The sequence below is a fragment of the Abrus precatorius genome, unplaced genomic scaffold (assembly GCF_003935025.1).
Source record: "Abrus precatorius isolate BTA unplaced genomic scaffold, Abrus_2018 Scaffold10, whole genome shotgun sequence".
NCBI classification, from domain to species: domain Eukaryota; kingdom Viridiplantae; phylum Streptophyta; class Magnoliopsida; order Fabales; family Fabaceae; genus Abrus; species Abrus precatorius.
In genome coordinates this window covers 33,324,629-33,349,242 of record NW_020874292.1, presented here as the reverse complement: position 1 = coordinate 33,349,242, position 24,614 = coordinate 33,324,629, and the positions used below count along the sequence as shown (strand labels likewise).

Below are 24,614 nucleotides of genomic sequence, written 5' to 3'. Positions count from 1 at the left end.
CATTTCATTTATCTGATAGCAACATTGTCTTCACTTCTTTCACTTGTTAAAAAAAAACAAATAAGTGTCTTCACATAATTTGTTAAAATAATTATTGTTGGCTCTATTAATAATCTTATCTACTCTCTTATGAACGGATAATTTAGGTTGTGAATATGACCAGAAGATCTTGGTCGTAGTCATAATAAGATTCTCAGATTAAGACTTTTTTAAGCTTTTGTTTGCCTTTTGAATGTCACAACCTTATCAAAAAAGGCTTGTAAAGGTGTCTTATTATCTCAACACACGGCAATAAAACCCCACCACACACACTTGAAAGTCCATATTGCTCATCTCAGAGAAAGTTAAAATACACGCACAAGTCTTAGAGCACAGCATGCAATATGTCAACTTTGTAGTGATAATTGAACTGCATGTCATCTTAATATATCATCATCCACCATTCTCTGGATGTAGTATCTTAGGCAAGAAAGCAAATTAAAAGCACTAGAATGAGTTCACATGTTCTAAAGTTAAGTTAAGTAAAATTAATTTATTAATTTTAAATTATTGAATGTAATTTAGATGAATTAATTAGCATAAAATTGTTTCACTGTAAAGTGTAAAAGAATATAACTATATTAAATACTTAAAAAAATTTAAGAAAATTAATCTTAACTATTCATTATAATATTTATTATTTTTTAAATGAAAAAAACTGTTTTAGAGATGAAAATCCTCTTTTTTTGATAATCTTATCAGATATAAAATATTATTACAATGCTGGGCTTCTGTTAACTATTTTATATTAAGCTTAAACAAATTGAAAACACAGAGTGGCCCACTTCATCTTTGTCGTTAGGTAGATAATTGATCTCTTAAATTTTACTTTTTCCTGTTTGGATTGTTGTGGTATCATGATGATGTTGCTGTCTGGTCTAACACAGTGTTTCATTTGCAAACAAGAAAAAGGTGGGAAAATTGTTTCATGTGTGAAACATCGAACAATGATTTTCCAAATAGACATTGCTAACAGAAATTGAATAAACACATTTCAATGACATGATTGGATAATTTCTCAATGTCTTTTCCATTATATATATAAAGAAACTCCTCTTCACATAAAGTGCCTCGGAATACGTGTAATTTCTATTTTTAGAGTGCCACAAACAGGGATCGTCCATGTTGTTCCTTTCAAATAATTCAGCCAATCCTCCACCGCTACACAACTGAGACAGGTGCCTTAGGCTTCACCATCAACATTTTAATCAAAGTAAATAAATTGAACTAATTAAAACTGGAAAAATTTTATCTTAAAATTTTATTAATAAATCTTTCTTATAATTTTTAATGCAGTTCTAAGTGTTTATTTAAGATTTTTTTATTAAATAATGCTCTTAATACATTAGTTAGTATGTGGTTGGGATTAAAATCATGACAATTACACCAATTATTTCATAAAATAAAAACATATTATTCGTACAAGGACTGAGTTCAAATACCGATTTTCTATATTTCTGTTATTTAGATCGACTAAGAGATTAAATTGATAACGAGATATTAAATTAAATGAATTTTAAAGTGTATATATTTTTTATAACAAATTAATGTTTGTATTTTTCTATTTTCAAATCAACAAATAAAAAAAAAACAAAGAGTGAAGTATGAAATATGAATTAAAGAACAGAATAACTTTTAATTGAAACAAAATAATAATGATAAATGATAGGATTAGCATTCTTTTAGCTCTCCTTTCAGGTGAATTAAAAGTCAAACTTCATTAATTCCTTACAAACAAAGAATTAAAAATATAATTTTGTTAACTTTAATTTTTAAAGTTAAAAATAAATAATTAATAATAGTAACATTTTATTAAAAAAATATTTATTATATTTTTATAACTTTAATACAATAATTATATTATTTTTTTATAAAAAATTTTATTTGTAAATACTTAAATTCAGACTGAGGTTAATAAACTCTTAAAAAAAATTAAAATTAAAAGTCACTTTTAGCTAGAATTCACTGTAAAGCTTAAAATACTTAAAAACTAACCACGAACATAAAACTAATTAAAACAAATAAATAAACACTTGTAAACTTTTTAAAACACGGTAAACTAACATAAAATACTCTTTTTAATATTTGTCAAAGGTAAATAATATTTGTCATAGATAAAATTGCATAATGCTAACATAATTGTGATAAATCAGTTAATTGTAAAGAATTAATTTTTAAGTTTAATTTAACACTGTTAGTGATAATTTTTTACTACTTAAATAAAAAAAATTTAACATATTTTCTAAAAGTTAAATCAGATCTCTCCTTTTTTTCTCTTCATCTTCATATTATTTTTAAAGTGAAACATTAATATTAAATATTTAGAGATTTAATATAAAAAATGATCAAATTAAACATATCTTTTCAAAAGATGAAAATAATAAAGATATTATATTATTTCTACTCTATTGTTCATTATCTTATCTCTTCTTCTTTTATTTATTTTCTCTCCATTTCACTCCTTATCTACACATAGCCTAAAGAAAGAAAGAAAATCACGAAATTATTCTTCAATCACAAGTATAAGACATTTTGGTCGTTAAATCGTGTTCATTTTCTTTTTAGTATATGATTAATCTCTAAGAAAATATGTACCAATTTATCCTTAAAGATATCATGTGTGAATTTGTGATTTAAATTGATCCCTTAAAATTATAAACGGAAACATGTGAAGGACAAAACTAACCCACATAACTGTTTTTAGTTTTTAAAAAGAGAGAAATTTAAAACCTTGTTTGAATGACTGTTTTTGTACTACTTATTTTGAAGTTTTAAAAACTAAAAAATAAAAAATCTAGAGATATTTTCAGATTTTGTTTTTCAATCCCTCTACACCCCCCTCCCAAAAAAAAAAAAAAAAGAAAAGAAAAAAGGCAGTGAAAAAATTGTTATTAGTGTCATTTTTGTAATAAATGAAACACAACAAAAGAACAACTTTTGAAACAAGTTTTTTTAAAAAAAAAAAAAAAAGTATTTCAAACAGACGAAAGTATTTATTCATTTCTGTATAAACAACGTAAGGAGTATTGTGACTATTACTACTGTTATTATTATTCTTGGGTAATACTAATAGCAACATACAAATTATTCACTGCATCATAAGAGATGCTAATTTGAATAGCCTTGGAATACACTGGCTCATTATCATTGTGTTGCAGCAGATCATCAATATAAACACTTACAACCTACAAATACACACACTGCACACTCTCACATAAAACAAAACTATCCAAGACAGATTTTTCAAAAACCAAAAAACAGACAAAGTTAAGAGAAATTTTACACTGTAAAGGTGTCAAAAGGATTCAGCTAGATTGCCTCACCTAATCGGCTGGTTTACTTATCAAATCCTCTAATTCAAAGTAGATATTTGAGCCCTTCACATCCACTTCTTCACCAACACCAGAACTCTCCCCCATTAGTTTGTCAGACATGACATCATAAGCATAGGACACATCATACCCAATAGGCCTTAACTCATGCACAGAGCTGCATGAAACATTTTCCAAGGGTCCATTTTGTTCAGATTGCAATGTATTCAATTGTTCACAACCTTGGTGTCCATAATCCACATCGGTGGTGTCCAATTTGGGTCTCTTAACCATGCCTGCCCCATCAAGCTCCCCTTTTTGCTTCACCTTGTGCATTAATTGCTCAACAAAAGCAGGCCTTTTGGTCATTCTGGTGAGGAAAACTAGCATCTGAAACTGCTTCAACTCTGCACATCGAACTCGCTCCTCAACACTGGCCAGTTGAACCTGTGAATCCTTATGCTTCTGCGTGAGCTTCAGAATCTCCACTTTTAACATTTTCTGATCCTTCTTGAGTTGTTCAACTTCATCCTCCAGTCCAAGCTTCATGGAGTCGAATGCTTTGTTACACTTGCTTCTCCTTCTGATATGCTTCAACAAATACTTCTTCCCTCCCTGAAACCCTTCATTTGCAAACTCCCAACGTTTTGAATCAACCTTCCTAAATCCCTGTGCCCATATAGCCGAATCAAATTCCAATAATAACCAAGATAAGCAGTAATATATTACCTCTAAAGTCCAAATCAATAACTTGGTCACAACTTGTGTCGTTTTGATCTCTAAAAATGAATACGTATATAAATTAAAAATTTGTTTTCAAAAGTATTAGTTTATTAACAAATTTATCCTGTTAAATTATCAATTTATAAATAATTCTCTATCTCTCATAGGATCAATTTATGCAAATAGATAGATACATAAATTTAACTAATTCAAAGTAAGAATGTACATATATAAAGTAAAGAATAAAATTATGTCTATTGTTAATTTTGAATTAAATTTTATAAAATCATTTAATTTCGTTTATTTCAAATTTATAAATGTATTTTCACTTTATCATTCTATATAATTTTTCATTTTAAATGAATCAAATCCTAAAATTATTTTGGAGAATAAACTGACACAAGTTATCACTATGAGACATCAAATTGGATACTCAAAATTTCCCGCACAATGCGACAAAGTGCAGGATAGGTATTATTGTTTTCTCTCTCAAAAAACTTGATAAGAGTATTTTAAATAATTTTTATTTTGTGTAATATTATACAAATTAAGAAACTGTATTAAAAATATAGAAGAAGCATATTATCACATTTTTAAATAAAGAAGTTTATTTTTAACTTTTTAACGAGTAAATTAATTTACTAACAATAACAAAAAGATAGATTGAAAGGCACACTAAGGTCTGGAGCATTTTGCTAAGAACAGTGAATATTCAATAACGAATGAACTCAACTATTGAATTTAACATTTAAAAATAATACATATGTATTATAACTAAACATATGTATCATATAAAAACAATAATTTGTCTTTCTGTATAGTAAATGTTATTATTAATAATGATTAAAATTCAATCCTAATATCTAAGTCTAACGTTTTTCAGAAATGAATAGAAGAAAGTTGTGTGGCGAAGAAAATTGGGGAATGGAAGAACTGACGTAGGTGTTAAGCTGGCGAATGAAGCTTGAGAAATTGGTGTGCTTGAAATACTTTGGAAGAAGGGTTTTGGAGAATTTCTGAGAATCCCAAACCACGAAACTGTAACGTCCTTCCCCCCATGACACAATCGGGTCGGTATTCGGATCCTCCACCATGTCAAACGTCTTTTTCAGGAACGCTGCTGGCCCCACCACAATCCCTTTCGGGGACTCAACCAAAACGTCGTCGTTCTCACAACCAGCGTTGTCTACTTCCTCTGCTTTCGCTTTACCTTCTTCTTCCATTATTGGTGGAGCCTTACCGTGAGGAACCACCATTTTCTGAATCGATTCGCTCTGTTTTTCCTTCTTTATTCGTTCACTCTCTATAGATAATGAAACTGTGAGCCGGTTAGAATGTAATGATGAGCTTCTTGATATTTATAGATTTTTATTTTTGGACATCGTGATATTTATGATTTATTATAATATCTTATAATATTAATAAAAAAATATTCATATTATATAAACCCTTAAAAATGAAAAACAAAGGTCCAATAATATAATGCCCAAGTAGCACCAATCAAGCCTTATCAAATTTTTTTTACTTCATTTAATGGGATAAAGTTTTATTTTTATCATTATAATATTATTTTAAATTTTATTTTTATTATTGTAACCGAGTGAAAATTATATTGCAAACAGTGAAACTTGAATATCACTTGGATATCACATTTAAGTAATCCGGAGGTGGAAACACATATTTGAAGCTACTTAAACTCACACAATTGCTATATTAAAAATCAGGTCTGCTGTGGACAAGGAATATATGTGCTATAGATTAATGGCATAGTAGGTATCCAATGTTACATACTACTCTCAAGATAGCACAATATATAACTAGTGAAACATTGGCTCTCAATTTCAAATTGCCACCATTACAATGCAAATTACTCAACAATTAATGCCACACCGGGTTATCAGCTTGTTTCATTGATCACCACTGAGTGCAATAGCTAACCAGTTGGATACTGATGATTGAATTTCAATCTGTCCATTTGCATACAATGACAAAGGGGTAACTGTAACCTGTCATGCCCAAAGGAAACATATAGCACCAAATTAGCCTATTAATATAGGATGATTAGGTCCCTCAAATGTACCCAAAAAAAGTATAGGATAGGTAGAAAGAGAAAACACAAAATTGTCACTCACAAATCCTTCTTCAAGTGCTGTGGAGTCTAAATCCTCTTCTATGTTCTGCTGCATTTTCTCTGTTAACTGCAAATGTGAATTTAGGCAATGCTCATTTAGGGTGTCTCCAAAATGAATGCAATTTGTTGCCACACAAGAGAAAATGAAAAGAAGTATCAGTATGAGATTTTCAAACATGTAATTTTATTTATTAGAAGAGAACCATGTTTGCTTGCTTTGCAAGTCATATCAATGGTACCTCCATACGGAAGTATTTCTTCACGGTTTGTTGAGAATTGAGCTTTCCAGAAACACCAACAGATTCAATCTCCACATTCTTACGATTCGAGTTTATTCGACGCGCTGCTGCCTAAGAGATTTTACACAAGCAAGATCCATTAGAAAGTGAGAGGCTGAAAGAATGTTCCTATAAAGAAGGCAACTAGCTGTTGAAACCTGAATGCATTAATTTATGGTGATTGGATAAGAATGTCTTACAGCAGCAGAGGCATCTCTTCCTAGTTGTGCTAACATGATTCCAAGACTTTGCTGGTTAGACATGTAATGGCCTGCTGAAGGATTCCTATTTGCTGACACAGCTTGCCAACTTAAAGAAGACCTTTGTGGACTTTGCCTAGTCACTTTGACACCCTATTCACAAAATATAGACCATAAGAACAACCACCTTAATTGTTAATTTGTTTCTGGAAAATTAATTTATGATGTATTATATCATGGGATTATACACAAATTAATGGACAGAAAAAATATCCCATATAGACACGGAGCTAATTTTTCTAACAGGAACTTCTAACTCAGCAATCTATTTCTTGGCAAACTAAAATGAGTTGATGGAAATATGAAATATAAAATAGGAAAGTAAACCTTGTTTCTCAGTGGACTACTTGGGATCCCTATATTTAGGAAGCAATTCTTGGGAAAAATCCCTTTCTGTATATCTCTTATAGCTGCATGAATTAATGGTAAACATGCTGTTACTGCATCCTTCAAATCAATTTCACAGCTCACATTCATTTCCCTGCAAGACATTTACATTAACATAGTTCATGTGATCATTGGAAGGACAAAAGCAGAACAGAAAATTAAATATGCATAACATTTAAGTACCAATTCAATGATATACAAAGAGATGGCACACCACAAATCAGTGCCTCTCTAGCCCCAGCAACTGCCCCAGAGTACAACCTACATCATTAAAAACATCAAAATAAGAGCCCGAGTTTCTAAGCTAAAAGATATAGTTTATCTGTAAAACCGAGTTGGTTCATTTTCCAAATTTGATCGTATGATACAAATATAATGACGAGCACATCACAAACTTACGTGTTATAACCACAAGTTGCTCCTTTGTTTAGTCCACTAATTACCTGGTTAGAGTCATGCAATTAAAATGAGAGTTGAAGGAGGCAATAGATTTCATGCATAACATCAGTACCTACCAAAATAGGTTTTGACCAAGAAAACAATGCCCCAGATAAAGCCAAAGACACACAATCTGCTGGGGTTCCTGTAAAAAATAAAATAAAATAAAACTCCTGCTTCCTAAATTACGTTTTCACCCAAAGTCCATTAAAAATTCTCAAAATCATAAAAATCCTATAATAATTATAATAATACGTCCGTTCCTATTCATCCATTTAGAGAAAAAAATAATTACACAAGACTAAACAATTTAATCATTTTGTCGAAATTATTAGACGAAGTTTCTAATTTATACTTTATTAGTAAATATCTTTTTGACCTTTAGATTAATCAAGTAGTATAAATACTTTATTTATTATACTTAAAATTTTAATATAAACAAATAAATAACTACAAATTTTTTTCTTCTTGAACGGATAAACAGAAACAAAGTATAATTACATAATAATGCACGATTCTCATAAGTGAGAATCATAATTCTCACACCGATAAACCAAAGTGTGTGAAACTACCTGACACTTGATAAGCATTGGCACCACCAACTTCTGCTGAACACACAGCTAGCGTCTCCTTAGTGGTAACTGAGTGACCACACACCGATCTATCCCTGAATCAGCCAAAAAACCATTGTCCGACACCATGTCATGTCACGACCATTAAAAAAACCCCATTTAAAGTTTTACATGATCTACAAATTGGAAAATTCACGAAAAATCACGTTTTGAGAAAGTGGGGTGGGGAAAACATACGATTCTGGGGCGCAGACATAGACATCAAGAAGGGCATTACGAAGGAGTGCTTCAACGAGGAAAGTGAGGCCAAGAGAGTCTATGCCTTCTCCATTGGTGACTAGTACCACGGGCTTTGAAGAAGCTCTGAGAGGTTCGTGGGTTCTGTTCTGGTGCTGCTCCTGCACACTGTCCTTCCTGCGGACGAGTGCTTGTTGAAGATTTGAGACCAATGCTGGGTTGATGAAGTTGTTCTTCACCGATGTTGCCATTTTGAGACAGAAATCTTAGTACAATCGTAAAGTGAGAAAGAGACAGTGGTTGTAATTGTACTCTTGCCAGTGGCAGATTCAAATTATGTGCTGTTGGAAACTTGCATTTATAAAGGGTGCTGTCCTCTTTTACTATAGCGCTTGATTTTAGGACTTTTTTTTAATTAATATTTTGTTGAGAAATAATGCTTTTTATTTTATAAAATTAAAATAAATTGAAGTAAACATCTATTTATTAATATACGTCGATTAATTAATAGGAATTCTTCTATCTTAACTTATAATTTTGAATTTAAATTTCAGTAAAAATAATTATTTTAAATATTCAGAAGAAAATATTTTTCATCTAATTATAATAGTTGTGATTAAAAAAAATATTTATTAACAGGTTTTGTTAAAGAAAATATTCAAAGAGATTTTATTTTAAAAAAATATGATAAAATTATATTAATGATATTTTAATAAAGTTAATTTTCTTTTATCAATACCTTAATTAACATTTATTATTATTATCAAAATTTGTATCCCTTCAATTATTTATTCAACTCGACTTGGAGCGGTTTAATCAAACAAATGCACTCATGTAATAATACCCCTCTTTTACATACTATGTTTATAAATTATGTAACCATGAGTGTATAATCTGAATTATAAATAAAATATTATAATGAGATTAAAGTACTATTTGATCATTATGTGAGGAGTGGTTGAACGTTTACTCAGGCAACTATCGTTACTCTATTTGTAATTACAAGTACCCCACATTCATCTACTTCACATGTCTTGCTTTCACCATTGTCACAGTCACAACGCTGCTTCTTTCTCTCTGTTATTTAAGCAGTGTCAGATTTTTAATTTGCATCTCTTTTGCATTACTTGTCAACTGTAGTCATAGATTCATAAGTTGCGCCAAGGAAAAAGATAGTGCGCCAAAAGGGACTATCGTTATTATTACTTTTAATTAAAGGGTCTTGCTAACTAAAAGCATTGCTTAATTTTTTTTAATATATTAAAAAATTACAGTAAATATGTATTTGTTGCATTTTTCTTTATTTAATTCATAGTTGTTGATAAATTAGTGATCAGTCATACGTGACACCAAAACAAAATTATATCTTTCTTTAAATGTTAGGTATATATTGCCTTGCAATTTTAACTAATCATGACATTATCAGTTAGATAAACTGTGTCGGCACATATGCATCTTAACTAAAACATATAATTAGTCTTGATTTTATTGACTGTTGCATTTGAAATTAAGAGTCTCTCCAACTCTATCGAGCAATGTTATTAAATTCAACCAGTGCTATTGAATTATACATAGTTAGATAGATGTAAAATAAAAAAAAACCAAAAATTGTAAATTTATCCTATAATGATTGATGTCAACCAAGAGAAGAAAATGAGGGAATAAATCCATTCTATGCTGTGGTAATGGCCTAGTTCTATTGTGGATTACAGTGAAATGCTGAATGTGGACTTGTAAAATCACATTTGTGGAAGAAATTTGAATCTATTATTCTCTTGGGAAAAATAATAATGACATGGGCTCAGAACAGACTGTGTAACATGATCAGAACGCTGCATGATTATGCTTTTGGTGGAGGCAACAGGGAACCGGGGAAATCTCAGAAGAAGAAATAATCTGTGTTTAAAAATAAAATTTACACGTGAAAAATTTGTATCAGATTTTCATTTTAGTTATTTGAAAAATTAGAATATAGAGTGCGTGTTATAGTATATACTTTTGATCTTATTATTAAAAAAGTGACAGAAGAATTTATTTGATTTTCTTTTATCGATTGTGTGGGTTATAAATTATATATACACAGACAGAGATAGATAAAAAAAAATAGATAGGAAATTAATTTCGACCCACCATGGCATAGTATCCAATAATGAACCTTCTCTGACATGACTGCTGATTGGGTCCTTTATCCATCGAAGCATATTCTACGTGTTCTTTTTATACGAGTTGGAGTAGCATAGATTGCTGCGAAATCTCAGGATCAATTATTTTTGTGGTGTAAAAGCATATGTATAATGGTGAAAAGTAACGTCACGTGCAGTAATAATATGTATCTCCATAGCTGTAATGAGAAATTCAATGTCTTTGGGCAAGGTTAGAAAACGCCCAACCACCAATACCCATTTAATATTTCTTGCAATTTATGTTCATGTCAAATTATTCTCCCACGCAAATATATACTACGTCAAAATAGTTTATTCTGTGTAAAAAGAAATTCTAATAATAACTTTTTTAAATATTTGTTTTTATTTGAAAATAGTCATTCCCTTGGATGCCCTTAAACTTTCTCCATCAAGACATCGATTTGATTCACAAGAGAACAATTATTCAAAATGTTGAACCGTGCAAGCAAATCATTTCAAATGCTTTATTTGAATCTTGAAAGCAAAAGGTTTTCAGCTAACAATGGAAAAGGCTCATGAGAAACAATAACAACATATTCTTTACTACATTGTAATATTTTTTTTTTATTATTAAAAAATTACAAAAATTATAAAAGTCTTACTCTTTCTTACTTTTAAATTAATATTTCTTTCTCATATTTTTTAATTTTTAATAAATTTTAACTAATAATTAAATAGTACATTAAAGAATGAATGTGTTACTAATGTTTCTTTTTCCACTAAAGCATGACTTTATACTTAAATTCAAATAAACAAGTGTCTATGCCCATTCCCACGCTCTTTTCTCTTTCGATTTAAACGATTTCCACAATGAAATACTTTTAATAGAAATGAAACACAAAGTTTAACAAGATATATTTTTTAAAATATATATCCAAAAGCTCTTTTAGTTTTTCTTGTTTACTTTAATAATTTTCGGCAACAAGTATTCCGTAGAATATACGCTACATTCATGCACTGGATCAGCAAACAAAATGTCTTGCATGCTCAGATGCAAAGCAATGCAGAGGCACAACCTCAACTATAGATACGTAATCATATATTAATTTGTTATCTGGGTAAAAGACAACCTAAGCTTAGGTTCTTGTCAGATCTTCATCTGATCCATATGTCTATGTATCCAGTATGATATAAATTTAAAAAGATTAGCAGACCGAAGTGATATTGCATTACGCATGCAAGTAATGTAAAAATCATTAATGTAAAAGTGTACAAAGTAATGTGGAAAACCTCTGCCCATGACAATGCAAGAGAAATATTATGCAAGTGATGACCGACAATTAGAGTCGACAAATTCAATTACTCAACTAATGGCAACAAGCTTTAATAAATTATGTTAAAGTGTTTAAATTTAATTTAAGTTAATAAAATAATGGTAAAACTTCACAAAAAATTATTTTTAAACATTTTTCAGGTTAAGTTCACATCAAGTTCAATTGAATTGAATTAAAAAGATTCAAATTTAATATGAACTCAAAATTTAATGATCCAATACATTTTAGAGATCGTTAAGCTATCTTCTCTTTATCTCCAACTTTTTTTTCAAGATTAATTTCTTTCTTCCAAAGAGTAAACCAACTAATTTTCCTACGAAATTCTTTGGGTAGGAGCATAAAAAGATCGGGTAAATCTAAATAAGCTATATATATATATATATATACACACACACTGCTGCCTATTCAAAGATGAATGAAAGGAAAAATCAGTGCTCTTACTAACAAGATACATTGCAGCCTGCCATAACCCCCAGTCACTTTGGAAAGGACAATTCAAAAAAGAAACCACTTTGAACACAAACGTAGCATTCACAGCACTTGAAATTCTAACGAAACATTTTAAAAGCTTACTTACCATTATAGTTTTAGTTTACAACTTGAAATTTTTGTTCAAAACCGTTCCGAGGGCTATTATTTGACTCACAATTACAATTATGCATTTAAAATGCTCAGTTTTTTTTTTAACGTGTACTTAATATAAAAAGAAGAAATCAATAAATAATAATTTTTTAAAACATTTATATTATTGAATATTATTAATGCATTACATCCTGTAATTTTTAATAAAAACTAATTATATTAAGATATTTCTAATGTGTAGCACGTTAGAAAAAACGCAAAAAGTTCCCTGTTGGAAGTTTCCTTGACTTTATAACCAAGCAAGCCAGGTGATCAATTATCATGGAGATTGAAGTGAGTGCAGTACCCTGGACCAGTAAGTGGGTGTGAGTGGGTACGCCTAATAGTGTAGTATGTGGGAGACATGTTACCAACATGGTTCATTATGAAATGTTTTAAAAGTTTAATCAGGACTTGCTGGCTTATAACAAATCATAGTTTACAACTCGAAATCACTCCCTTTTGGAACATCTTCCGAAACTACTTTTGGAAATGTGAACTGTTATTTCTGATAACCTTATTCCAATCTGATCATACAGTGAAAGCACCATCGGAGCATTCTATCTTAACACGCTCTGCTGCAAATACTGAAGTAACAATGCGTTTTGGGGTGAAATAGATGCAATATTTAACCTGATGGCAAGAACCACTAATGTTGGAGGTTATAATTTAACGATTTTTTTAATATGTGCTCAAAAAATGATAATAAGAAATCAATAAATAATAATTTTTTATTAAAAATTACAACATTTAATAACATCAATATACATTAGATCTTGTGACATCCATAATAAGTTTTTATTGTTCACTCAATCCATTCCATTGATATTTCATAAGTTTTGTAACCACCTTTGCCTACAGGTAAAAATACACAACAAAATGGGAAAACGAGAAGAACAGATGAAGTCTGAAAAATATCAGACGCCTTTATTACTACTTGAACTGATTTACCATAAGCGTTTGTTCCCAAAGGAGAGGAAGCTACATCATAAAATCAATAGTAGAATAATCTGTTGAAGCTCTGCGGCTGGACAATTCAAAATCCCTACTACTGCGATGAATTGGATTTTCTCTAAACCTTAGTTGAGTATAGAGCAACCTTAAGGATACTTCACATACTCTCCTGTCATCATCCATATTCAGAGATGAACTTGCCTGCTCAGGCAAACCAAATCGCATGGGTGAGGCAACTTAGGAACATTTCCAATTTGATGTATATACCCCGTAATTTAGTACTGAACCTATAACCCCAAGATGCGTATACACTCCTCCTAGTTCATAAACCAAAATAATCCCACCCTATACTAAGGCAGTTCGAGTATCAACATGCTTGAAAATGTAATTTCTTATGAATCCAACGCATTAAATTAATTTGAATCAAGATTGCATCAACAAGAATTTGTAAGAATGACCAATTCACACAAGGTTACATGAGAATTCCAAATCAATACCACTGCCCAATGAATTACTTGTACTGGTAAAACCAAAAGTGCATTAACATAAAAACCAAAAGAATGCATAACATATGCCGATTCTTAAGATTGACATGGAACCATAATCAACAGATCAAGTCATAGTAGCCGTAAAAGTACTGTTACTGCTAATGGCATTCATTCATCAACAAAGGTTACAACCTTTGTCACATGAGGTAATATATATTTAATAGGGGTTCACAATGGGGTCGTGTATTACCTTAGAGGATTAAAGCAAAATCATGACCCACTCTTCTACAAAAAACAAAAAAATAATGGAATTTAACGGCCTAAAAACTTGATGAGAGCCGAGCCCTTGGTTTAGATGATACACCTATAATGCCGCAAAAGAACCCATCTTCTCCAAACATACCATGGTTATTCTATTCACTTGATCAGTAAAGTCAACTGGGAACATCATAGATTTTAAAGATATATCTAGAATAAAAAGTTCAACAAAACAAGGAGAAAAAAAAAAAACATCCAAAAATTAAAAAACATTACTTTAAGGGTTTCCAGGAGTGTCATGCTCATGATCCTTGCTACTGGCACTGGCTGGCTTCTCTTGATTCAGAACACATCCAGTTAAAGCATCTACCGGACGCATATCACGCGGTCCACCTTTTAGCCCCATTGCCACCATTGGTGGTGGAGGCAACAAACCAGCCCGGAATAGAAGACGCTCCACTGGCTCTGAAGGCTGAGCTCCAACAGAAAGCCAATACCTAAAGAATAAAAATGCATATCAATAATACTATAAGCTTTAAGAAAACACCACAAGAGATTTCTGTCTCATTAATTTCACAAAGGATTGATACATATAACATAATCAACCAACCAGCAACAAACACTTCTAATTTCTTCATAGAAACAACTAACTCATATAAGTTAATTCTAATCTCAAAATTACACAATAAATAAATAAATAAATTGTATAATAAAAATAAATGCTTGGAATATACAATGGTGAGGGAATTCCCGAAATTGGGACTTACTTGACTCTATCGAAGTTGAGACCCATTCTTTTGCCACCATCTTGACCTGAGAAGAATGAAAGGAGTGAGTGAGGAATAGCATGAATATGAAGAAAAAGGGAAAGAAGAAAAAGGTGAAAACCTGGTAAGGGATTGTAGTAACCGAGAACTTCGAGGTGCTTGCCATCTCTGGGGGATCTGCTATCAGCAGCCATGACACGATAGAATGGCTTGTTCTTGCATCCGAACCGCGATAGACGAATCCTTACCACCATTTTCCGATTCTACTTCTTCCAAACGCAGTTGCAGACGGAACCCCGCTCTTCGCTTCCAATCGCGGTGCCAACAAGGGTTCTGGGGGGGCTTATAGCCAAACGACGCTTTGTTTATGCGTCTGTGTCGTTTCTTTACGAGCCTTTGCGCTGTACGACGGGTTGGGCTCAGAGTGTTGGTCAGTTTGCAAAAACCCGGCTCAAAACGACTGGAGAAATAAAAAGGTTTTTTTTTTTTCTCCTTCGTCTAATTATCGTCATCATATCATATAAATAAATAAATAACAAGAACCAAGATATATCTGAGAATAAATATTTTCCCTTTTTTTTACCAATTTTTTGTGTGTAATTGGAACTAAAATAAACTAATTATTGTGAATACTATGTTTGTATGTGTGTGTGACATCTTATTTATAATAGTAAAGACACAATATGTTAAGTGACTTAAACCAGAAGTATAAGTTTAGGTACAGCAATTTATGCTAAAAATAAGTTGGCAAGTTTGAACTCTTGTATGTATGTGGTTGTGTCTCACACATACAAATAATTAAGGACTTAGAAAGACAGTATTAGGGATTTTTTTTTTTAAAGGGAACACAAAACAAGAATATTCAATGGATCGATAATACTGTTAACCTTTAAGACTTTAATTATAATCATGAAATAATAATAAGTGAGGATAAGAGTTACAAAAAGAATTAAACTTGAAGGGAAGTCTATTACTAGTGAAAGAGTGAAATTTCATGGGCCAGGCCCAACAAGAAAATTGTCCATGGTTTATGGGAATTAATTGTCCAGAGACATGATGGTGGTGGCAATGGAAATTGAAAATGGAGGGAAATTAAACCCTAAAACCCCAGCAAATGGGTTCATGCAATGCACCCAACATGAAATAAATAAATAAAGATTGGAAAAAAAGACATTCCAGTTCAGGTCATTCACTGACACTGCACACTTCATTTTTGTGAACATAAGTAAACACTATTATTCCTCTTTTGTTTGGTGTTTCCATTCAATGGCGAGGCTGCTTCGCAACGCTCACACTTCCCTCCTCAAGCGTTCCCTCTTCAACTCCGACCTATTTACGGTGATGCATTACTTACTTTTCAAAGAACCTTCTTTTATTTATTTTAGCTTTTTAAATTTTTGCTTGAACAGTGACTGATTCTTTTACCCTTTTGCTTGCAGCGGTTGTGCTTTGAACCAGGAGTACTGGGCGCGTCTAAAGTTTTGAGCTTTTCAACTCATAAAGGTTTCTGGAAACTATCTGAACCTCGCCATTTTATTGTGCACTAATCAGCGTTAAAAACAAGTACTCTGTGTTGCTGAACGCGCTGTGGTTTAAATGCATAAAAATTGTATTTATCGTGAATATAATTTCTATGTGTGTAAACATTGTGACATAGGGACTCTGTTGGAATCACTAATGCGTATTTATTAAGCTGTGTTCACTCTAGAATTAGATAGATAGTTGTTGCTGTGAACCAAACAGGAATTTGAATTTCTGCCCTTTTTTCCTGCTAGGTATATATATATATATATTTGAATTTGGGTTTTTCTTAGAATTTGTGCTGATTTTAAGTTTGTGACATTTTTCATTTTTGTACATATGAAGGTAAAAGGCGTTCTAAATCAGATGGAAGTGACTCTGGTGAAGAAAACATGTCTAAGAAAGATTTGGCCCTACAACAAGCTATTGATCAGATCACTTCTGCATATGGAAAGGGATCTATCATGTGGCTTGGTCGTTCTGTATCCCCTAAAAATGTACCTGTTGTGTCGACTGGTTCTTTTGCTCTTGATATAGCACTGGGAGTTGGCGGTCTTCCAAAGGTATCCTTGTATCTTTTTCTTATGTTGTACCTGAACCAATGTTGAACTCTCTTTTTAATATATTGAATGTGTGCCCTTGCTTATGCAGTGGCCTTTTCCACTTTTTGTTGGGCTCAATTTTTTAATTTTCCCTCCACATTTCTTTTATGTATTTCCTTTTAAAAAGTATTTGCCAATATGCCAATTATGATCACACAATTATATATGATCTTTTGGAAAAATCAGTGTCAATTTCAGTTTATATGGCCAATGTCACTTGCTAAGACTCTTTGTTGATTGCTTGGGCTTTGATAAATTACTCTGCAACAGCTATATGGTGATTATTATATGTAAATTGTAATTGTGATGTCTGTCTGTAGGGTCGTGTTGTGGAAATATTTGGTCCAGAGGCTTCTGGGAAAACAACTCTTGCTTTGCATGTGATTTCGGAGGCACAGAAGCTAGGAGGTTATCTTTATTTGAAATGTCTATTGCTTTTAGTTTTATTAGGTATACAGTCATAATTTTAACTTCAGTCTTTTGCTAATATGAATAGTATTGTAGTGATCATTTGTCATGCAGTCACAGTTGTTCTAATTCTTTTCCCAGTCTCTTTTGTGTGGCTGAGGTATTACTTTGGATGAATACTTTTTTATTTTTAATTTATGACTTTTTAGTGAATGTCTAAATCAGATTCTGAAACACTCTTGTGACTAATATTGTTTGGAAGTGGAAATTTGGTGTTTTAATTCATGCAAGGGTTCTCTTTTTGTCAATCAGCGCTTCAATACTGAGTCAATTTTGATAAACCTTTCAACAAGCACTCGTAGGAGAAAAAAAAATGAATTGAGCTTTTTGCATAAGTTAAAATAAAAATGTGCATCTAAACTGTTTCAGAAGCTCCCTTGTTTAACTTATTCATAAGAACCAATAAACTCAAGAGGGCTTGTCCTTCTTTCCTTTGAAAAAGTCTACAGTAGGATTTTGCAATTGAAAAACTCTCATAAGTTGGAAGCTAATCCATATTGGGCTTGTACCTACAATTTGTAGGTGCATGCAGATTCTTAATTGTATGAACATTGTTGTATTCTAACCTTCCCACTTGTCATTTTTTTTTAAATAGAAAGAAGATGATTTTGTAGAATTTGAATTTTACAGAAAAGTTATTTTTGGTGTCTCATGTTAAATTTGGGCTTATGTTCCCATAAGTTTAATGATGATGACAAGAAAGCCTGTATGCATTTGGTACTGCTTAACTTGGTAAGAGTTTGTCTGCTAATTAATTTGCTTGTATCATGCAGGTTATTGTGCCTTTGTTGATGCTGAGCATGCACTTGATAAGACACTTGCAGAGTCAATTGGTGTAAATACTCAGAACTTACTTCTCTCACAACCCGATTGTGGTGAACAAGCACTTAGCCTTGTGGATACCTTAATCCGGAGTGGTTCAGTTGATATAATTGTTGTTGACAGTGTATGTATGGAACTCTGCATCTTTTGTTTTTTTTAATACTTCCTATCTGTCAGTCTATGCATGTGTGTGAGATTGTTTGTTTATTGCGTCTCCATGGGGCAATGGTGTGAAAGCATTAAGATGCCCTATAAAATGCCTTAAATTACTTTAAAAAGTATTATATGGTTTTTGTGTTTTGATATAATAAATACTATTTTTTCCAATAAAAAAATATCTTTTAACTTCTTGTTGTCCATGGGCACACAAGAAAAAGAGTGTGCGAGGGGGATTAATTTTGGCTATACCAACAGAACCTTTAGTGGGTGATCAATTATATCTAATCTTAACTATCAATTATAATTGTATGGTCAAAGTTTACTTCTTGTAATACTCACTTGACATGCTTCCTGAATATATGTATAGTATAGGATTTTGAAAGTTGACTCAATCCAATGTAGGCTTTAAGCTTGAATGACCTATTTGTCTAAAATACATTAACCAATTTAGAGTCAAGCTCCTTTTGCTTATATATTCTTTGATTTGTTACTAACTCACCGATGTGGGACTTTATTATCTTAATAATATGTTCACGAGTATGTATGTATATAATGAAATAATCCTAATCTAAGTTTTGCACTTGGAGATCTTTGCTCCTGCCTGTATTGTACAGCAAATAATGTGTTTCATTGCAAGTACTTGGGAGCCTGAAATATGTGATGTGGATACTGTACTGTTCTGGAAATGACACTTCTTTAGCATAGTCACAGCCTAATTTTAGAAGCTCCTAAAATTGTTTCCCATTTTTTTTTTTACCTTTTTAACTTTGAAAATAGTTTAGATCATGTCATTGATAACTTGTTCAATGGGTTAATGTTCTTGTAAGTTTTGAGCTAATATCTTCAACTCTTTGCTGTGTATATATTTATAGGTGGCTGCTCTTGTTCCTAAAGGAGAGCTTGATGGTGAGATGGGTGATGCTCACATGGCAATGCAGGCTAGGTTGATGAGCCAGGCGCTACGGAAATTATGCCACTCCTTATCACTTTCACAGTGTATATTGATTTTTATAAACCAGGTATAGGTTACAGCTGCATACTGTCATCAATTTTCCCATGGCCAAATTGTGAATATGATTTTATTTATACTGAGCAATTTAGCCACACAAATATCTTGGTCTTTGTCCATTTTTTCTGGACTTTCTGAACCAAAGTGGCTCACTTTCTATTTAGTGGTTGAGGTTGGGCTTGGTTAGTGTCTGACAGCCAATGTGCTTTGAGGCTCATTATTATGAGTTTGCTGTTGCAATTCGTATGTTTTTATAACTTTTACTAGATTGTAATGTTGAAATTAAACTTGTGTTCCCTTTCTAAGGTCGCTCTGCAACTGTTCTGTCTTATTTAATGTCATAACTTACCTACATTTTTACCCTCTTTCTCTTTTACCCAACTTAAATTGCATGCATGCAAAATGTAGGGCATGCTTTTATATGTAAAAAGTGTTGACATTAGAGGTTAGAAGCTTAACACGTAAATTAGTGGACTGAAACGCTGGACAATGACGACATACAACATGCATATAGCATCCTAGAAGATCCACTTATTCAGATACAACTGATTGAATCCTCTTAGCAAATTTATTTTATGGATATTATGGAATTAGTTTCATAGCAGGTGTTACTATCAAGCCCCGCAAATTCAAATAAGATGGAATGTAATGATGATGCAGTTTTACTTTCCTGATTTTTGAAATTAATTGAATCTGATGCTGATCTATTTGCGCTGATGATTCTTGTGCCATTTGCCATTTGATAGTCAATCAAATTTGTGAATTTGTAGAGTTGAGATTGCTCTGCCAGGCCAACATGATTGTGCTTGATTAAGATAGTTGTTTAATTCCACGAAACGTTCTTGACATGCATTAATTATATTTTACTGTGGTTTATATATCATGTAAGATATGTATCTTTTCTTTTTGGTATAAGTAATTTTGTTGAAATTACCTGAGGGAAATGCTTATCTTTTAATTATGGGAACTCTTGTGTATGCTTATCCAGGTGAGGTCAAAGATTTCTACTTTTGGGGGATTTGGTGGGCCCACTGAAGTTACTTGTGGTGGTAATGCGCTGAAGTTCTATGCTTCTGTGCGGCTAAATATCAAAAGAGTAGGGTTTGTCAAGAAGGGTGAAGAGGTACAGATCATCTATTAAGTCTTCTCTAATTTGTTGTGTCCTGCAGTAGTATTGCCATGCCTGTTCAAATAGATGGTTCAAATAAGCTTGAAGAGTAAATATGTGAACTCTTCTCTTCTCTTCCCAATGTATTGTACCTTTATATGTACTTTGACCGTCTGTTTGGTCCCAGCTTCCAATTGACGGATCTTTGTTAGGATCCTAGCAAAACAGTTTACTAATTTGTTTGTTGGATGCAAGATTGTTCTAATGCTGACCCCTCAAACTAGTGCCCTTCACTAACTATCTTGGATAGGCTCTTTTCTCTTATGCTGATTTTTTGTATATGATCTCTGCTTGTGCAATATTTCGTAGTGGTGGGTCTTAATATTGCGTTGAATGCATTAAGGTCTAATTTATAGTACAAATAATTATTCCTTATCGCATTTTATTGTGCAGACTTTAGGAAGCCAGGTTCTTGTCAAGGTTGTGAAGAACAAGCATGCTCCTCCATTTAAAACTGTACAGTTTGAGCTTCTGTTTGGCAAGGGCATTAGTAGAGAAGGAGAGATCATTGAGTTGAGCATAAAATACAAACTCATAAAAAAGAATGGTTCATTTTATGAATATAATGGCCAGAATTTCCATGGTAAGGATGCTCTAAAGAAGTTCTTGGCCGAGGGTGATGGTGCACAGGTATTAACAACAAAGCTAAGGGAAAAGATTCTTAATGCCGAGCCAGAACTGGCACCAGAGGCACAGTTGATGGTTGGAGATGTTACAGAAGAAACGGTATCGCTTGATTCTACTGATGAAGAAGCAGCTGCTGCTGTATAAGCATGAATTTGCAAATGGCTTTAAAAATGTGGTGTGCTCTAATTTCCCCACTTCAAAAATGGACCCTACGCAAACGGGCCTACACGAATGAAAATGGTTCTAAATGCAATGGATGCCTCATGCTTCTAGTTTGGAATGAAACCCTTGGGTTCACATGGCACATTGCATTTGTAAATTGGAAATTTTGGTCATTTTATGCGGGCAACGAGTCATGTGACATGTCTAAGTTTTGTGACTGCAGGCAAAGACTATCTGATTAGGAATCAAGAGCCAAGGCTAGTCAATTATTAAGTCATCGCTGATTGTTTGTAAGGATATAATTTTCAATTTATGTAATGATCTTAGTGCATATGCATCTCTCTCAGATCTCTGGTGCCCTTGCTTCTCTTATTACCCCTCTCCTCCCTTGTTTATCGGAACTTTAATTTAAAACATGAGTCAAATGAAAAATTAAAATATTTCAAAACTAATAAATTTCAAATAACTTAAGTCAAATATTATCTTATCAAATAAATAATCATTTATTCAAGTAGCTTGTTAATATAAGTACAACTTTTATTGGGTGTTGGCATGATGAATTGGCGTGTTTAGTTTTTTGTTAGAAATTATCAAATCATGATTGAGTAAAAGTGGTAAGACATAAGTTTTTGCGTAGTCAAACCAAGCAATTGGTTCATCAGCAGTTCTATTTCTCAAAGGTCGTTTATTTAATGTAACAGCTCACTATGTTTACTTTGAAAAGTCAAATGTGTAATTGGTTATTAGATACTTTTGTATATAATGGTAAACTTATTTAATAGTTTCCATGCATTAAACTCAGTAACATAAAGAGATTTTTATGAAAATTTATACATAAATTTTTTTTTATCTATCATTAAACACATTAAAAAAATCATAAATATATTATCGGAGCTTATTATAAAAAAGTTAATAAAAATTAGTGACAGCATCGTAGAAGCTAACAATTCGTCGTGCATTTTGAAAAGTCAAGAGTGCATTACTTTTGTTTGTGTGGATTAGGTAAGCATAAAATATTTAGTCCAACCTAATTCACACGTGAACGTATAACAAATAAACAATTTGTGTATGAAACTTAGATTAATAAACATTTCTCCTTCCGTAATTATTAATGGTTTCAAATTGATTACACTGAATGTATGAAATGGATTTTCAATTATTTCAGGTCAGCATTATTGTATAGATTCCAAGAAACGCCACGTAAGAGTTAAAATAGGGTATTGATCCGTTATTATGGTTGATATAAATTTTTAAAGTTTTTTAAATGTATGTATAAATGAACACAATAAAAAATTAATAAATGATAAATTTTTTATTAAAAATTGTAACATTTAGTATTATTAAAGTATTGGATTATGTTATTTTTTATAATTTTCAATTAATAAATTTTCTAATTTAAACATATAAGAAATTATGCATGTGATACCTTAATTTTCTATTTGAATTTATGTTTAATAAAGAATTTGTTATAAAAAGATAGAATATATTTTTTAATTATATTTGTTTTAGTAAACATTACTTGAATTAAAACTTACTGTAATAAAAAATTTCAATATATAGAAACAGCAGGTTATAATTGTTGCTCTTAACATATATCACACTCTAAAATTTTTATTTTACATTGTAAAGTATTAAAGACTCTTAGTCAATATTCATACATTGTTACAAAATTTAAATATAAATTAAGATGTACTAGGCTCCTATAGATATTCTAATTTATAAACATTGAAATACAAAAAACTAATAACAAGTAAAGAGTGAGATTCTAATTCGTATTTATATGAGATAATAAATAACAATTAGGTTAACTATAATAAGTTTGGCATACAAATCATATCATTCAATTATCAATAAAGCATATCAATTATGACAATAAAATAAGTAATTGTGATATGGATACAACATATGCTTGTAAAGCTCAAGTTTTAAAACATTGATTCATAGATCATTTGATAATAAATGAGCAAGAAGACATGACTGTACCTCATAGAAATACTCAGTCAATTTAAATTAATACATTTGGTTCTAACCATGACAATGGTTCAAATTAAATAGACTAAATACAAAAATATATAGGACTATAACTTGTGCTCCAATTTACTCCATTTAATATACTCGGAAAGGATGTCAGCTATCAAGTTATCCTCACTTCATCAACTTAATTCTAACCTCTCATTCTTTCCTATCTTTGGGGACCAATTTTCTTGTTGTCACGCCCTTTTTCAGACATTAGGTAAGTCACACTTGAAATTTCTTCTTTGATTCTTTGAATGCTCAATCTAAATATCAAAATATATAAAGTTTTTATCAAGATGGCCCGGCAAATTCTATCAATATCCAACAAGAAGACTTGGAAAAGTGAATTTTGGCTTTTCTATTTATGTAATTAGGAGACCTGAAAATTCATCTAAGCTAAAACCCTAAAGTCTTCACAAATTAGTACCAGTCTCTTTCCCAAAAGGACTCGATCGTCTTACTAGCTAGAAGAAAACCTTATTTACTAAATTGAGAAACCTATATGTCTAATGTTCTGACTCTATTTATTACTATATGAACATTACCACGCATTTGTATAACGGATTCAATTGCTTGATTTTATTGATGCTACAAGGGTCCCAGCCAGTGCCAAATACGTGTGATTGTTTTAATTTTCTTCGTAATGAAAACGATGCTTGCACACTAATTTTAATACACAATTAATAAAATATTATATATATTATTTAATGTAGTTAAATTAATTAAATTATATTTTTGGTACTTAATGAAGGTTAGTCTAGTTGATAAGAACTGAATTCGTATCTCTGGATTCAAATCTCATTGCTAATGTAAAGATGTTATTAGTAGATTATATGTAAGTACTTTTGCAAGCACTTTATTTGATTTTGGTGAGCCTTCAGAACTCAGTTAACCTAAACTTTGATTCACCGTAAAAAAAATAATCAGATCAATAGAAAGAAACAAGGATATGAAAAAGAAAGATTAATGGCATTGGAAGTCATTAACAAGTGACATCAAAACGTCATCAATGTGGCGAGAGGGAAGGAAGCTCAATGCCATATTTTTCTTTTTAATTTTTTTTAAAGGGATACAATTCTAACTTTTTGCTATTAAAATATGAATAAAGTTTTAAATCAGTATAAAAATTTATATGTAAG

At 31.5% G+C, this 24,614-nt stretch overlaps 4 protein-coding genes across 4 annotated transcripts; 1 reads left to right on the top strand and 3 right to left on the bottom strand.

Moving 5' to 3' along the window:
• Positions 1 to 3,362: 3,362 nt before the first annotated feature.
• Positions 3,363 to 5,329, bottom strand: LOC113852320 (heat stress transcription factor A-9-like). The gene is made up of 2 exons (XM_027482552.1): positions 5,012 to 5,329; positions 3,363 to 4,019 (listed from the first exon to the last, which is right to left on the bottom strand). Exons 1-2 carry the CDS (start codon positions 5,327 to 5,329, stop codon positions 3,363 to 3,365), a joined length of 975 nt encoding a protein of 324 aa, XP_027338353.1.
• Positions 5,330 to 5,980: 651 nt separating this feature from the next.
• Positions 5,981 to 8,677, bottom strand: LOC113852991 (5'-nucleotidase SurE-like). Its single transcript, XM_027483420.1, has 10 exons — positions 8,377 to 8,677; positions 8,140 to 8,234; positions 7,645 to 7,712; positions 7,529 to 7,572; positions 7,313 to 7,390; positions 7,070 to 7,223; positions 6,683 to 6,835; positions 6,444 to 6,554; positions 6,206 to 6,271; positions 5,981 to 6,079 (listed from the first exon to the last, which is right to left on the bottom strand). The coding sequence occupies exons 1-10, from the start codon at positions 8,625 to 8,627 to the stop codon at positions 5,981 to 5,983; spliced, it is 1,119 nt and encodes a 372-aa protein (XP_027339221.1). The 5' UTR covers positions 8,628 to 8,677.
• Positions 8,678 to 14,184: 5,507 nt separating this feature from the next.
• On the bottom strand, positions 14,185 to 15,244 carry LOC113852617 (30S ribosomal protein S16-2, chloroplastic/mitochondrial). Its single transcript, XM_027482932.1, has 3 exons — positions 15,043 to 15,244; positions 14,922 to 14,967; positions 14,185 to 14,651 (listed from the first exon to the last, which is right to left on the bottom strand). Exons 1-3 carry the CDS (start codon positions 15,173 to 15,175, stop codon positions 14,432 to 14,434), a joined length of 399 nt encoding a protein of 132 aa, XP_027338733.1. The 5' UTR covers positions 15,176 to 15,244; the 3' UTR covers positions 14,185 to 14,431.
• A 752-nt stretch (positions 15,245 to 15,996) lies between these two features.
• On the top strand, positions 15,997 to 21,476 carry LOC113852586 (DNA repair protein recA homolog 3, mitochondrial-like). The gene is made up of 8 exons (XM_027482899.1): positions 15,997 to 16,259; positions 16,361 to 16,424; positions 16,788 to 17,005; positions 17,365 to 17,452; positions 18,286 to 18,458; positions 19,366 to 19,512; positions 20,491 to 20,625; positions 21,064 to 21,476. The coding sequence occupies exons 1-8, from the start codon at positions 16,188 to 16,190 to the stop codon at positions 21,439 to 21,441; spliced, it is 1,275 nt and encodes a 424-aa protein (XP_027338700.1). The 5' UTR covers positions 15,997 to 16,187; the 3' UTR covers positions 21,442 to 21,476.
• Positions 21,477 to 24,614: the final 3,138 nt, after the last annotated feature.